The sequence below is a fragment of the Medicago truncatula genome, chromosome 1, assembly GCF_003473485.1.
Source record: "Medicago truncatula cultivar Jemalong A17 chromosome 1, MtrunA17r5.0-ANR, whole genome shotgun sequence".
NCBI classification, from domain to species: domain Eukaryota; kingdom Viridiplantae; phylum Streptophyta; class Magnoliopsida; order Fabales; family Fabaceae; genus Medicago; species Medicago truncatula.
The window spans coordinates 6,150,141-6,166,338 of NC_053042.1; the positions used below are offsets into that span (position 1 = coordinate 6,150,141).

The 16,198-nt window shown below is 35.9% G+C and overlaps 1 protein-coding gene across 4 annotated transcripts; it reads left to right on the plus strand.

Moving 5' to 3' along the window:
• Nucleotides 1-8,138: 8,138 nt before the first annotated feature.
• LOC25482069 (uncharacterized) lies at nucleotides 8,139-15,839 on the plus strand. Of its 4 annotated transcripts, none has more exons than XM_013610551.3 (10): nucleotides 8,144-9,178; nucleotides 9,669-10,829; nucleotides 10,949-12,112; nucleotides 12,271-12,312; nucleotides 13,173-13,249; nucleotides 13,399-13,483; nucleotides 13,565-13,648; nucleotides 13,763-13,864; nucleotides 13,949-14,047; nucleotides 15,218-15,839. In XM_013610551.3, exons 1-10 carry the CDS (start codon nucleotides 8,438-8,440, stop codon nucleotides 15,332-15,334), a joined length of 3,672 nt encoding a protein of 1,223 aa, XP_013466005.1. In that variant the 5' UTR covers nucleotides 8,144-8,437; the 3' UTR covers nucleotides 15,335-15,839. The 4 variants fall into 4 exon arrangements, with proteins under 4 accessions (XP_024631130.1, XP_013466005.1, XP_013466006.1 ...); XM_013610552.3 differs by having other exon boundaries at nucleotides 9,672-10,829; XM_024775363.2 differs by having other exon boundaries at nucleotides 9,045-9,178; nucleotides 9,715-10,829.
• Nucleotides 15,840-16,198: the final 359 nt, after the last annotated feature.

Genomic DNA, 16,198 nt, shown 5'->3' on the forward strand with positions numbered 1-16,198 from the left:
TCATGCGGGATAAATTGATCCTCACAATCTTTGTGATCACTTCATTCAGTTTACTTATTGTTTAGGTGGTTTGAAGGCTCAACGATCATTCATCCAGCTTCTTTGACTTGTGTGTGTCTCGTTAATTTGGAATGAAAGAAATAACATGTTTTTTAATAATTCTCATAGCTCTACTCATGAGCTGATGGATAAAGTTAAGTTTCATTCATATTGGTGGTTGAAGCTAATAATGTCACTTTTGTGTTTGATTGTCAGAGATGGTGGTCGGATCCGTTGTAATGTTTGGGTATCGACTGACCTATGTTTTTGTATTTTTTGTTAAAGTTTGACAGGTCTTCTTAGTACACCTTGTGTTGAGAAGACAGTTGTGATTTTGTTAATATATATCTTTTTGCTTCTTAAAAAAATATATTTGTCTATAGAAAAAATACGTGCATCGGATCTAAAGGTAATAAATTGAGCCATTTCTAAATTATTTACACCCGGAATTTATTTTTGTACAAGACCCGGATTTGTTTTACTCAAATAAAATAACTCAACTTGAATTTAAACTCATTAATTAATAGCATGGGTAGCCATGAAGAGCGTGAGTGGCACGTGAGGTAATGAGGCATTTGTAGACGTAGACGTAGACGAGGTAGGTAGTGAAGGAAAAATCTAGATTCAAAGGAGACTTGTCAACGATACACTAAGAATTTTGCATTATACTATAACGTGTACGAATGTTTTGGTTGCTTCCTACAATTTTTTATTTAGGAATGATAAGAACAGAAAAAGTAAAACTAAGTCTAAGGCAGACTGGCCTAACTTAGTCGTATGTGAAACATTTTGTCAAAAAAACAACTCAGATAAAAAATTAATATGTTTTTACTAAATTTAATGATCATCTATGTTAAGTTAAGAGCAATCATATAATTGAACACTTTAACCTAACATTTTAAAATAATAGATATCATTTATATGTTTAACCTTCATTTTTTTCTAACAATGTGAAACTTCTGACTGATCTCATATTTGCCCTAATAGTTTATTGATACGTATGGGTTATGGAAGAAAGTTAGATGAAAGCAAAACTAGAGAAAGAAAAGTAGAAGAAAATATAGAGAATAAATGAAAGGAAGGAAGGTCAAAATATTATCTTCCTTTGTTTTATTGAATAAAGAGTGAGAGGAAATAAAAATAATGTTTGTGAAATAATATATACCCTTAAACAAAATTAAATGCTATGAAAAAAATTAAAGAATAAATGCGCTCATCATCTACTTTTTTCTTCATGAATAGAAAGTTCACCGTAAATCCAATATAAAATCGACAAAACAAGGAAGGGGACAATTTCTGTTGTTGATAATGAAGACAGATTTTAAATGCAAGACAAAGACATCATACTATCATTTTATTGGCATCATTCAATTTACTATATAAGAAAGCTTGGTTTTATATGACCTGTGACTCTAATTTGGACCTTTAAACCTTTTCATTTGGTTTTTTTATCTACTTCATGTGAAAATTCTAACAAAATGATAAGCTATTTTTTTGTAGAAGAAAAAAGGGGGCGCCTTCCTTTTAAAAATTCAATTTTAACTTATTCAAACCCTTTGTTTATCATCTCTCCCACCTTGGTACATCGCTCTCATTTTGAAAAGGGGCATCTTACATAGCTGTAACAGTTTTGTGTCCTCGTGAGCTTAACTCAGTTGGTATGGATAATGTATAATATATGTAAAGTTTTGTGTTCAAACCCCAGCCACAAAAAAAAATAGCTGTAACATTTATTATCTATATTTAACTAATTATCATAGTTAGAATAGTGGTTTGGCCAAGCTTGTACATAACTACACCTAGTTAGATATAGCAAGATATAGTTAGTTAGATTTCAGCAATAGTATATAAGTTGTTCATAAGTAACTTTGTATTCATTCACTCAGTTTCAATAATGAAGATAGAATTTTCCTTCACTTTCTTTCTTTCCACCATGTGTGTGTGTGATACTAAGATGGTATCAGAGCTCAAATCTTGAGCTTTGGTTCTGTCATCGTTCTTCAACTTCTTCCTTTTCCCTCTTTGTCGATTGAAATTGATTTCTTCAATTTTCTTTCAATCGGTGCAATTTTCTCCCTTTCTCTTCGTTTTTTTGCAACTGGATTGAAATTGATTTCTTCAATTTTCTTTCAATCAGTTCAAATTCATCTATTCCTATTAGTTTTGGCTTCAGACTGTTGATACAAGACGAATCACACTGTTGATACATGTTACTTTCTTCATGGTTTTCCTCCTGGTTATCAGACTAGAAACACCGCTAAATCTGGTCCTTCTGCAAATTTGGCTTTTGGCTGCACCAAATCTGATACTGAGCAGATATCTACCCCAGACACTTCAACTAATGGTGTGCTTTTATCCGAGGAGCAGTACAAAGGACTCATGGAATTACTTCAACAGTCAAAACATCAAGTTCCATCTTCCGCCTCTGCCAATACTGTCATGACTTCTAATCCTCTTTCAAATTCTATCACCTCCAATTCTAATTCTCATAATGCATTTGGTAAGACTCTTACCTCCTGGATCATTGATACAGGAGCCACCCACCATATCACTCATAATTTAGCCATACTTACCAAATGTCATTCCATCAATCCTATTAGAGTTGATATGCCAAACAATACCTATGCAGTTGCCACTCTAGCTGGCACAATATTCATTTCCACTGAGTTACAATTACACAATGTATTGTTTTTCCCTAATTTTCATGCAAACTTACTTTCTGTGCCACAACTTCTTTCACATAGTAACTGCCATGTTATTTTTACTACTCACTCCTGTTCATTTTTGCAGAACAATACCAAGAGGATGATTGGTTCAGCTAGCCTAAGTCATGGACTATACATGATGGAAGTTCCTCTATCTGAGTCTGTTTCTTACAGTTCTGCTTCTATTTGTAATGTTCCCCAACCCAACATTTCCTGTAATTCAATTTCTAAATCTTCAAATGATAGTTTTTTGTGGCATAGGAGATTAGGCCATCTTTCTCTTGAGAGACAAAAAAGTATGTCTACTCATTTTCCTTTTATTTCTTTTCATCATAATAAAGTCCCTTGTGACGCTTGTCAATTTGCTAGACAAAGGAAGTTACCTCATTTTAGTAGTATCAATAAAAGCTCTCATATATTTGAAATTTTACATGCTGACATTTGGGGACCATATGCTCATACATCTATCTTGGGTCATCGATATTTTTTAACCCTTGTTGATGATTTCAGTAGGTTTACTTGGGTGATCCTAATGAAATCCAAAGCTGAAACACATAAACATATTACTCATTTTATTGCATTTATTGAAACACAATTTCATACACAATTAAAATGTCTTCGAAGTGATAACGGTGTTGAGTTTCTCATGCATGAATTTTATTCGAGTAAGGGTATTGTGCATCAAAGAACTTGTGTTGAGACTCCTCAACAAAATGGTACTGTTGAGCGCAAACATCAACATATTTTAAATGTGGCTAGAGCCTTGTTTTTTCAAGCATACTTACCTAAAACCTTTTGGAATTTTGTTGTTCAACATTCTGTGCATCTCATTAACAGAACCACTACTTCTCTTCTAAATGATAAAACTCCAAATGAATTACTTTATAAACAACCACCCACATTTTTGCACCTTAAGGTTTTTGGTTGTTTGTGCTATGCATCCACTTTACATGCTCATCGTACTAAATTTGGTCATAGAGCTAGAAAAACAGTTTTTCTTGGTTATAAAGAGGGTGTAAAGGGCTATATTTTGTATGATTTGCATTCTCATCAAATGATTATTTCTAGGAATGTTATTTTCTTTGAGGATCATTTTCCTTTTCATGTCTCTTCTACCAACCCTATTGATCCTCCTACTACTACTCATGTAAATGATATCCCACATGTCTTTCTTGACACTAATGTTACACCTTTAGATTCTACAGACCCCGCACCTTTAGAACCTGACCCTGCTATTGTTCCCTCTCCTCCCATTGAACCAGAAATTGCCTATTTAGACAATCATGTCCCACACATAGCTGAACCTAATCCTGGACCTCCACTTAGGCATTCAACGCGAATCACGACTCGGCCCAATTACTTGAATGACTATCATTGTTCATTGGCTAGTTGCTCCAATCTCCCCTCAGGTGATGTTCCTTCTACTCATTATCCTTTATCTTCTGTTTTATCTTATCAAAACTGCTCTCCAGCATATAAAAACTTTTGTTTGGCAGTTACTATACACACTGAACCCAAAACCTTTTTACAAGCTTCTAAACATGATTGTTGGCAGAAAGCTATGAAGGTTGAACTTGATGCCTTGGCCTTGAATAATACATGGTCCATTGTCGATCTTCCTAGTGGTAAAACTCCCATTGGCTGTAAGTGGGTCTATAAAATTAAATATCACGCTGATGGTTCCATTGAAAGGCACAAGGCCAAACTTGTTGCCAAGGGCTACACCCAGCTTGAAGGTGTCGATTATTTTGAAACTTTCAACCCTGTTGCTAAATTGACTACGGTAAGAGTTCTCTTAGCACTTGCTGCAGCCAAAGATTGGTTTTTGGAACAACTAGATGTGAACAACGCCTTTTTACACGGGGATTTAAGTGAAGAAGTCTACATGACACTTCCTCCTGGCTTGTCTTCTTCTACCTCAGATTTATCCAACAATGTTTGTCGATTACATAAGTCATTATATGGCCTTAAGCAAGCTAGCAGACAATGGAATCACAAACTTACTCACACCTTATTGTCCCTTGGATATAAACAGTCTTCTGCTGATCACTCTCTCTTTATCAAATCCAAAGCTACTTGCTTCACTGCTCTTTTAGTATACGTTGATGATATTGTAATGGCAGGAAATGACATGTCTAAAATTACCTTTGTTAAATCTGTCTTGGATCAGAAATTCCGTATCAAAGACCTTGGTGCTCTTAGATTTTTTCTTGGTCTAGAAATTGCCAGATCTAGTCGTGGCATAGTCTTGAATCAAAGGAAATATACCTTCGACATGCTTGATGACAATGGTCTCCTTGCGGCTAAACCAGCCTCCACTCCTTGTGATCCTATTTTTAAGTTCAGCAACACTGGAAGTGAAGTATTTCCTGATGTAACTGCTTACAGGAGACTCATAGGTAGATTGATATACTTGTCTACTACAAGACCTGACATTGCTTATTCTGTGCAACAACTTAGCCAGTACTTATCGAAGCCTCTACACTCTCATTTTCAAGCTGCCACTCGAATTCTTAGATATCTCAAGTCTGCTCCTTCCCAAGGACTTTTCTTCCCTACTGCAAATTCTCTTCAATTAACTGGATTTGCCGATTCTGATTGGGCCTGTTGTATTGACACCAGAAAGTCAATCACCGGATATTGTGTTTTTCTTGGTCCTGCCATAATTTCCTGGAAATCCAAGAAGCAAGAAATTGTTTCATCTTCATCTTCTGAAGCTGAATATAGGGCCTTAGCTAAGCTCACAAGGGAAATTCAATCGATTCACTATCTTTTGGCAGATTTACTTGCTCTTGTTAATGTTCCTTCAGTTCTTTACTGTGACAATAAATCTGCCATTTATCTTGCACATAACCCCACTTTCCATGAGAGGACCAAGCACATTGAAATTGACTGTCATGTTATAAGAGAAAAGATTCAACAAGGTGTCATACGACTGCTACCAATTCCCTCTGCTTCTCAACTAGCTGATGTCTTCACCAAGCCATTACATGCTACCTCTTTCAAGTCTTTTATTTTCAAGTTAGGACTTTGCAATCTACACAGTCCAACTTGAGGGAGGGTATTATCTATATTTAACTAATTACCATAGTTAGAATAGTGGTTTGACCAAGCTTGTACATAACTACACCTAGTTAGATATAGCAAGATATAGTTAGTTAGATTTCAGCAATAGTATATAAGTTGTTCATAAGTAACTTTGTATTCATTCACTCAGTTTCAATAATGAAGATAGAATTTTCCTTCACTTTCTTTCTTTCCACCATGTGTGTGTGTGATACTAAGATGGTATCAGAGCCTGGTTATGTACAAGCTTGGTCAAACCACTATTCTAACTATGGTAATTAGTTAAATATAGATAATAACATTTTTTGTGAAGAAATATTGAATTTTCCGGTTCTCCCTCTCTTTTTTTTAGAAGAAAGCAAGGTGTATAAATTGGACTCTTGAAAAAAAATTGAATTTGTCTTTTATATTAAATTTTTCTTTTATATTGGTCAAAAAAAAGTTTGTCTCCTACATTTTTAAATTGGACTCTTGAAAAAAATTGTTTGAAGTTGATCTAAAACGCTAATAACATGGTGTTTTTCTATAAAAGATAATAGGCATCGAGGATTAATTAATCCGAAAGATATATCCATTTCCTAGACTCTTGGTTATTTTTATTCAAAATGCCAAGTGTTATTGTAATTAAGTGAGTTGATAAATGAAAAACTTTTTGAAGAGACAATTGTTGAAGCAACGAAGTATGCACGAAGGAAGGAGGGAGGGAGGGGGTGCGTAACCAAAATTAGAACACAAGTGGTCCAATTTTTGCAAGCTTGCTCCGTTTTTCGTCAGCACACAACTTTACATTGGTTATAAGTAATGTCTTATCAAAGAGAGGGGTTAGAATTTTTTTTGCAATTAATTAGTGAAGAGTGATTGTTTGATGATAATTAAGGATGAACCCCTCTCTTTGATAAGACAAGGTTCAGATTACATTGGTTATCTCGAATACAATTTGGATGAGTTCAGATTATATAATCTGAAATATGCTTATATATAAGCAACAATCAACATCTCTACCATTTCAGCAGTTTTGAACTTTGCTTTTAAAAACAACAAAGAAAAAAATGATAAAACATGTCAACTAAAATTAAAAAATTATAAAAATAGCACCAAAAAGTTCTAAAAATCAAATGAAATTAATGCAAGGTTTTTCTGAGAATATGAAAAAATTTTAAAAAATAAAAATAGGTCTAAACGATTAAATTTTGGATTTTGAGGGGCAGAGTCCCATAAGAAGTTTCTTAAAATGACTATCCATATGTTATAAGCATATTTAAAATTTGTGCTGATACAAAAGTTCTAAAAATCAAATGAAATTAATGCAAGGTTTTTCTGAGAATATGAAAAAATTTTAAAAAATAAAAATAGGTCTAAACGATTAAATTTTGGATTTTGAGGGGCAGAGTCCCATAAGAAGTTTCTTAAAATGACCATCCATATGTTACAAGCATATTTAAAATTTGTGTTGATACAATTTGGATTATATAATTTGAACTGTATTTTTTTTCCTTGAATAAGGGTGTTTATGGGGTATTCAGATTTTATAATCCGAAAATAGCAATGAACGCACCCTATTTTTTAGGGAATTATAAAAAGTAAATCGGTGTAAAACTAATTTTTTTCACACCCCATAACAAAGAAAAAACTTTGGATTTTAAAATTCGAAAATCACATGAGCATTTTTGAAAAATTTGTAGGACGGATGAAAACCTCAACGGAAAAAGTAATAATCTAAATAAAATACTTCTAACACATGAGCAAAATTGGAAATAAAAATATCTACAAAAAATTTTAAAAAATGAGAGAGGTGAGAAAAAAAGCAGCCAACCATCGTAATAGGATGTCCTTCCATCCTTTTTTAAATCTATAAAACAATGTTTGGAAGATATATTCCGAAGAAGTTGAAACACGATAAAAAAATGATGGTTCAATATTTTGGATCATTGTTATTCTGTAACGCTTGACGATTATGAATTTTGTCGTTCGCAACCGTCAACCAACGAATATAAACGTAGAAATTTCGGCAGCATACACTTCCATATATTCAAAGACTTTATACAATCTCTTAAGGTTGTTCAAAAATAAAATAAAAAACTCTTAAGGTACAATTTATTATATCTCTTAATCTCGTCTCTTATCAAAATACTAACTTAAGTGTTAGAGTGTCAGCACATGCAACACCTTCTTCCATTCCAAGTTTTCACGAAGAATACATTTTACTGTATCGAACGTTGTTCTACTAATTAAGATATATTACATTTTTTTGTTGTTAAATAATCTAATAAATAAAGTTCACACATTTAAAATATGAAGAAGTGTGGTATCCAAATTTCGAATTTTGGAACAAAGATAGATCATGTTCTATGGCATATTCTTGTGACTAATTTCCTAAAATCCTATATTGTCCGTCCATGCATGTAGCACCTTGCATTTCATTTCATGCACAAAACCGAGATACACTCCCGCCATCCATCCAAGCCTGCAACATCTTCTTCACCCCTCACGCAAGAAAGAAGACACTCAAGTCAATCAACGACCTTCTTCTCTTCTCTTTTTCAATCACAATACTAATTCCACAACTATGATATCATTATTCTCATCACATTGCAATATTAATCACAAAAACTAAATTAAACAAAACAATGCTTCGAATCTGTTTTAGAAGAACACGACCCCTTCTTCGTTTCCCTAATCCCTACAAATACTACATTTCTTCTTCATCATCTTCCAATTCACATTCACCGGAGAAAATTTCACAAAATCCCCAAATTACCCCTCCAACCGTTCCTAACAAACTCTCTCCTGTAACCCCTTCCTCATTCCTCTCCAAAACCTCCATCGTCGCTCTCTCCACCGCCGTTGTCGCCTCCGTCGCATTCCTCTCCTACGATTACGGCCGCGAAACTCAATCACAATCCGATCAATCCAAATCCCCTAATCCTCTCTACACCACCGCCGAACACGCCGCACATCGTTCCGCCGAATCCATCAACCGAATCTTCCACCACGTAAAACGAACAAGCCTCGCCGCCACTGTTTTATGGCAGTCGCTAAGGTCGGTGTTATCTTCCGCGAACCACGAGGTTCGGTCTGGATTCGAGATTCGCGTGGCGGCGTTGCTGGCAGATATTTCTGCGGCGAATTCGAGCCGGAGAGCGGCGATTGTGGGTGCTGGTGGCGGTGCGGTTGTGGATTGGTTGCTTGATTCTGTTGCGGTTGTGAAGGATGCTGGTGGTGGTACTCAGGCGGAGGCGGCGAGAGCATTGGCGTATTTGATTTCGGATCCTGATGTTTCTGCTGCTGTGTTTGCGCGGCCTCACGCTGTTCCGAATCTTCTGAGGTTTATCTTCTCTTGCAAACCGCGGCGTTCGAAGAATAAAACGGTACTTGATTCTTTCTCAGTTGTAATAATCGATTTTATTAAGCTTGAATTAGACCTAGTTTGAGTTTTAGATGTTGTAGTTTTTAATTTAAGAGTAATGCATTTCATAATCTAGTTGGACCTTGTTTTGGAAAAACACTTATTTGCAGCTTATAGCACAAGCGCTTACGGATAAGCTATTTCGATAGAAAAAGAAAAAGTGAAGTTAGATTGTTTTTGTATACACTTATACACTATAAGCTGTTTTCATAAGCTATCTGGGAGAATTTATGGAAATAAGCTGAAAACAATTTATGAACAATATCATAAGCTGTTTTCATAGTTCTCCCAAACAATCTCACAAAATTTATGCCGGTAGATAAACTCAAATAAGTCAATTTAAACAATTTCATAAATGAATGCAAGGTTTACTCTTGTGATGCTGTAGGTTGTGTCTTTTTTCTTTCTCTCTGGTGTGAGCATTGGTAACATCATGAAATTTTTTATGGCAGAAGAATTCGAGACGTAGTGCATTTGACCTTTCTGATTCTTTGAAAGGTAGGAGCATGCTTGTGGCTGCTATAATGGACATTGTTACATCCAGCTGTGACAATGCAGAGAAGGTATCTTTTAGGCCGTCTTTGCCTGGAAATGCTGAAACCAGAGATATTGCTGCTGCCCTGCAAGTTATTGAGGAAGGGGGTTTGCATTTGGACGAGCCTCCAGAGGATGATGATGATGGTGGTGGGACAGGAAGGAAAGGGATTGGAATCAAGATACTTGGAGGTACCTCTGTTTTAGGACTTTCAAGGACCCGTGATGAAATGGAGTTTGATAATACTGATTTTGATCATGAAGAAGAACCGTTGAAGCACAGGACACCAACAACCCTCGTGTACCATAAGTTTGATGATTCGCTGGTAAAACAAAATATGTCCTCTGTTGTCGTACCTGGTCTCTGGGATGATTTACACTGTGAACAAGTTGCTGTTCCTTTTGCCACCTGGGCATTGGCAAATTGGGCAACCACATCAAAGTTGAATAGATCTCGTATTCAGGAACTAGATCAGGATGGAAATGCTGTCTTGTCTGCTCTAATGGCACCTGAGAGATCTGTAAAATGGCATGCGAGTTTGGTGGTGCGGTTGCTTTTAGAAGACCGTGATACACCTTTGAATGAATCTGTTTCTGATTGGAGTTCCAATCTTCTTTCTACTATATTGCATGCATGTAAGCATGAAGATGTTTCGTTGGCTCGGGTAGCTTTTTCTGCCTTTCTTTTATCTGTTGAGAGGAGTCCTGGGGTACAGAAGACTGTGATGGAGAAGGGTCTTAATTCGATGAGAGACATTGCTAAGACAACAAAGCATATGCAGGTGCAAGAAGCAATAGCAAAGACATTAGAACTACTCTGTACAGGAGATCGTCATTTATCTCTTGAAGAGAGTCAGAAGTGGTCGGGTATTCTCATTCCCTGGGTTTTTGGAACATTTTCTTCTGATATTATACGAAGTTCAGCCATAAAAATACTGTCTCAGATCCTTGAAGACTATGGAGCAACATCTGTACCACTTTCCCAAGGATGGTTGGTCATGCTGTTAAATGAAGTACAAGATTCCATCAAGAAATCAATTGATAAAGGAGTCAGTCAACCAAAAAGTGATAAAGTGAAGGTATAAAAATAATTTTCTCTCTTGCTATTAAAAAAATGGCATACTATAGTTATCTGATTGTGCTACTTCAATTCCAAGTCAACTTTTGATTTATGTTTTCGCTGTCTTGACTTTTGCAGACTTTAATCAATAATGCAAATATTGCTTCTGCTGCACAAGTTGCAAAGCAGCTTTCAAGTGCTGTTGTTAATCTGGCAGCTAAACAATTGAGAACTGTGTCTACTTCTGAGGATATATCCCCACTTGTAGATTTTCTTTCCCTGGAACCTTTAGCAGGGCCGTTTAAAATTTTAAAAAAGGATAGTCTGCCTAAATTCGGTGCTGCAGATTCTGCCTTGGCAACCCTTAAAGGTATCAAGGCTCTGACTGAAGTATGTGCAGAAGACTCCGAGTCTCAGGACAAGATTGTTGATTTTGGCATTTTATGTTTGCTGAGGCGCTTTTTGTTGAATGACGATTATGAGAGACTGGCTGCTATCGAAGCTTATGATGCATCATCAAGAGCGCACGACGGGCAGGAAAGGAAATCAAGTGAAGGTGAGGAACCACCTAGATCAGATATAAATGATCCAGCTAGTGTCCGAGTTCCCCCAACAGCTCATATCCGTAGGCATGCAGCTCGGTTGTTGACCATCCTCTCACTGCTTCCCAGAGTCAAGAAGATAATTATAGCTGATAAAACTTGGTGCAGTTGGCTTGATGATTGTGCTAATGGTAAGATTCCGGGTTGCAGTGACCTTAAGTTGCAAAGTTATGCTAGGGCAGCACTTTTAAATATATTTTGCAATGACCGGATTAATGGAACGTCTGACAGTGCCGGTTCTTCTGGTGGTACCGGCCCTTCTGGTGGTGGTGTAAACAATTATAATTTGTGTCCTCGTTATGATGACATGATATTTTTGATAAATTCTCATCTTCCTCACTGGAAGTGTTCCAATGAAACATATCGGCAAGGATCCTTCTCGGAAGACATATATGTAGTCACCTCTGCTGTTGTTGAGGATGGGACCAAATCCTTGAATGATGGGACCTGCTCTAGTGGTTCAAGTGATTCAACTAAAAGCAGCCTAGATGCAGACTGTCCTCCACTAGATGTGGTTTTTGTCCACGGCCTCCGTGGCGGCCCTTACAAAACTTGGCGTATATCTGAAGACAAATCCTCAACTATGTCTACCTTGGTAGAGAAGGTTGACGAGGAAGCTGGAAAGCTCGGAACCTTTTGGCCTGGTGAATGGCTTTCCAGTGATTTTCCCAACGCTCGCTTGTTTACCCTCAGATATAAGGTTTGACTTCATAAGATTTTGATCTGTCTGCCTTAGAAAGATTAGTCTCGCTTATAAATTCTGTAGGCTTTTTTACTGTTCATTCTACTTCTAACAGATTATTTAGAGCTTGCCCCATGCATGATCCCCTTACCTAACTCTTGATGCTCTTTATACAGACTAATCTCACACAGTGGTCTGGAGCTAGCCTGCCTCTTCAGGTTAAACTTTTTTCACTTCTTTATCTGTCATTACTCAATCAATAGTTTAATAAACAGATTCGCATTTTAATTCTGCACCATTAACTTGATTTTTAAGTTATTTGCCAATCCTTCGCCGTATATGATCTGAGATGGGGTTTTCATCCTCCACGAGCCTTGTTAAGGGTTGTAAAAAACTATCATTATCATTGTGGATTTTGAACACAGGCTTCAAAGTTATAATTTCAGCATCTGTTCCTATTGTCCAATACTGGTAGCACTATTACATGATCATGTAGTCAATGTTAACATCATTACAAAACACACGGTTCTGTACTAATTACCAAGTGCATTTGTGGTTCTCAAATATATTTTTTATCTTACTTTTATCCCATACTTAAATTCTTATTGAAGTGAGCCTGACTTTTGTGGATGAAGATTTAAATAGTGTTAACTGCGATTTGAATTGATGGGCTGTGAACAAATATGTTTTTACTTTTTACTACATCATTTAGTTTCTGCGTAATTTATTTGATTTTGTTCATGTTCCAGTTTGCAAACTACTGACATATATGACAGCACTGAAAATGCTTCATAATTTTCCACTACCCTAATCAAGTTTATCTTTTTACTCATGATCGAAGGATATATCGTTCTCTTCATTTCCTTTCTCATGGAAATGTTAGGCCATTAGAACCTGTGCGGCATAACCTCTCTAAAAGGGGGCCTGTTGCACAAGGCTTCCACTAGGTGGAGTCTAAAGCGGAGATGCTGTTTTTTGGATTTGAACCTGTGACATCCATCACAAGGCAAGGCAGCAATCTTGCCTCTACTTTCCAGTTACATTCTAGTTCACATACATGTTTATTTGAAACTTGCAGGAAGTTAGCTCTATGCTACTGGAGAAACTTGTTGCTGCAGGAATTGGGAATCGACCTGTTGTTTTTGTTACTCATAGGTTAGTGTGGCAGTTGGACTAAAACACAACTAGTTGTTCTGATGTTTTTTAATTGCAGTTTCTTAACATTTTGGATACCTAGTTATCTGTTTTATCAAGTTGAGCCTCACTTTATTTGCATTTTCCTCGTGGTTCTCTTTCGTCTGCAGCTTGGGGGGTTTGGTCGTGAAGCAGATTCTTCACACAGCAAAGGAGGAAAAATATGATAATCTTGTGAATAACACAAGAGGAATTGTAAGTATCAACCAACTCCTTAATTAAATATATGTTTAGAAAATCGTACGCTCTTTTTTTATGCTTTATTTTTTGTTGCAGGTATTTTATAGCTGTCCACATTTTGGCAGCAAACTTGCGGATATGCCTTGGCGAATGGGCCTTGTACTTCGTCCTGCTCCGACGGTGAGCATTTAAAGTTGATGTCCCCATTCAACAATAGATGTTAATTAATGTACTATTATAATAAATTGCTTCATGTAGAAGAATTTTTAGCACTTGGTTCTTAATGTGATATAGATAGGAGAGCTAAGAAGTGGGTCTTCAAGATTGGTTGAGCTTAATGAGTATATTCGTCTACTCTATAAGAAAAGTGTTCTTGATGTCCTAAGTTTTTGTGAGGTAATCAGCAGTTCAGTTTTTTTTTTTTGTTATTATCATGCTAGTGTCTTTTTTTGAGTTTGAGTTGTCACCGTTTTTCTGCAGACCAAGGTAACTCCAATAGTGGAAGGTTATGGTGGATGGGCCTTTCGAATGGAAATTGTACCAATTGAGTCAGCATATCCTGGATTTGGGGAACTAGTTGTAAGTATATTTGTGAAACTATATCTAATGTGACAGGAAAAATAAACTATATGAAAAATAGAACATTTTTTTTTGAGTAAGCTATAACTCAAGTGATCCCCTCCTGAACTCCCAGCTGCAAAGGCGCCCCCCCGGCGCTAATGTTCAAGAATAAATTTCCTTTTTCCTTTTCAAAAAAATAGAGTGCAGTAACTAATGATACTGCCGCTTTAGTTTAATGACTTAAGGTCATCGCTTTTATTTTCATGATGATTTTGATTGGGTTAACTGTGCCTTTTCTCATCTTAATAATCTGCTTGAAAGATAGTTTGATTGCACTGTTCAATTTCCATTTTATTGACTTGTATGTGGCCTGTTTGTTATATGTGTGCTATTCGTTCCTTCATTTCTGTTTTGTACACCATTGGTACGCCGTCAACTAGAAGCCTGCATTATGTGCAAAAGTTATTTACAGTTATCAGAAAAAGTATCCGTGAGTACCGAGTGCATCATTTTATAGTGATTTAGTCGATGGTCCTATGAAAGGTGCTGTAATAACATTTTATCTGCATGTCCTTTTAAATGTGCAAGCTTTAAGCCTGCATACTACAGTATGATTTTTCCAATTAACTCTTATTATTCCAGTAGTCCTTGGAAACTGAAACTTTTTTTGGGGTGGGGTAGAGGGGGTTGTTCTAGCCTCTAGAGGGTCCTATTGGACCTAGGATGCATGAGAAATAAGGATTTTTACCACAACCATGGGCACTTGATCATACCAGTTTTACCACAATTTCTAGATCTGAAACATTGGGAATGGTAAATATAACACTCATGTGACAATTCATGAGATTCCAGTTTATAGATGTCTTTTTGTTTGATGCAACCAGATTTGCTTCATATTAATATATCAAGTATTTTTGTCATTACTCATTTCGGTGCCATTGACTGTAATATTTTCTGTTTTTGTCTTTCTTTCTTTGATGTATCTTAAAGTGCACAAGCAGACCCTTGATTTAGTTTAAAGTAACATTGTAATCCTGACTCATTAAAATCCAAGGGTAGATACACCCTTGTTTAATCTTTGACAAATTCATATCAGAGGACTCTATCCAATATTTTAAGTTTCTTCTTTTGGGTATATTGCTTACTTTAATTCTTGCTTTCCTATTTATCTTGAAAATTCAAAAACAGGTATTGGAATCAACAGATCATATAAATTCTTGCAAACCAGTGAGCCGCTTAGACCCTTCTTATACAGAGACATTAAAGTTCTTACAGAAATTAAAAGATGCTGGTTTTAGTTGGTGACCGTTTACTGTTGTTGTGGACTGGGCTGAATGCCTCAAATTTTAGAGAAGCCGAGTTACGCAGATATCAGGGCGGCGATGAAACATGCTATACTTAAGTAGATATATGTATGTAAAGACTTCTGAAGAGCTAGGTAGGCGTATCTGTGACAATTACATGTCAAATGCATGGGAAGCTTGTGGTGTTCTGTGGCATCGACTTGACACCATTTAACATGTTTAGTGAAAGGCCCAAGGTGGACCAAGAGTTTGGCATGCCTAACTTGCATATTTTTTTATTCTTGGATCATTCTTTCGGCGCTTCAAATTTCATCAGTGTTGGAGACCAGCTTGCCCTTTGGTATTCCAATCAGTATCTCTTGTACATATAGGATACACAATTGTAACCCATGTATATTTGTAATGTAAATTCCCCTTTTTTTTATGATTGTTATTGTTTGGCATTAAGCATTAGAAATTTTGATTTTGATTTCTATTTTGAAAGTAATTCAACTTCGATTCCTCAACAAGGGATTTTCAATTTTTGCTTTTATTCATATAATTATAATTCAGTTATAAATATTATATTTAAATATATTATTTATTTCTGATGCTTAATTCATTGCTACAAATTTTGTAATTATTTCATATCTCATGTCATGTCTCGTAGCAATAACACCTAAACTTTTTTTATATCGATTTTTTTTTATAGAAATATAGTGTTTGTTTGAGTGGTGAATAACACAGCCATTTGAGTTTTTTTTTTTAAGAAACCAACTAAGCTTATTGAAGTTGTTAATATGTTAATTATTATGTTAGTTTTTTCTCTTTGTCAGAACTTGAACTATAAACTCAAACTCTTTAACACTTAACTCAAATCGATTAA

Bases quoted from the DNA above. Each gene is read 5' to 3' on its own strand.
- LOC25482069 (XM_013610551.3), top strand. From the start codon at position 8,438: ATGCTTCGAATCTGTTTTAGAAGAACACGACCCCTTCTTCGTTTCCCT. The intron at 9,179-9,668 runs GTACTTGATTCT...TTTTTATGGCAG, and splicing joins GGCGTTCGAAGAATAAAACG to AAGAATTCGAGACGTAGTGC. The intron at 13,649-13,762 runs GTGAGCATTTAA...AATGTGATATAG, and splicing joins TACTTCGTCCTGCTCCGACG to ATAGGAGAGCTAAGAAGTGG.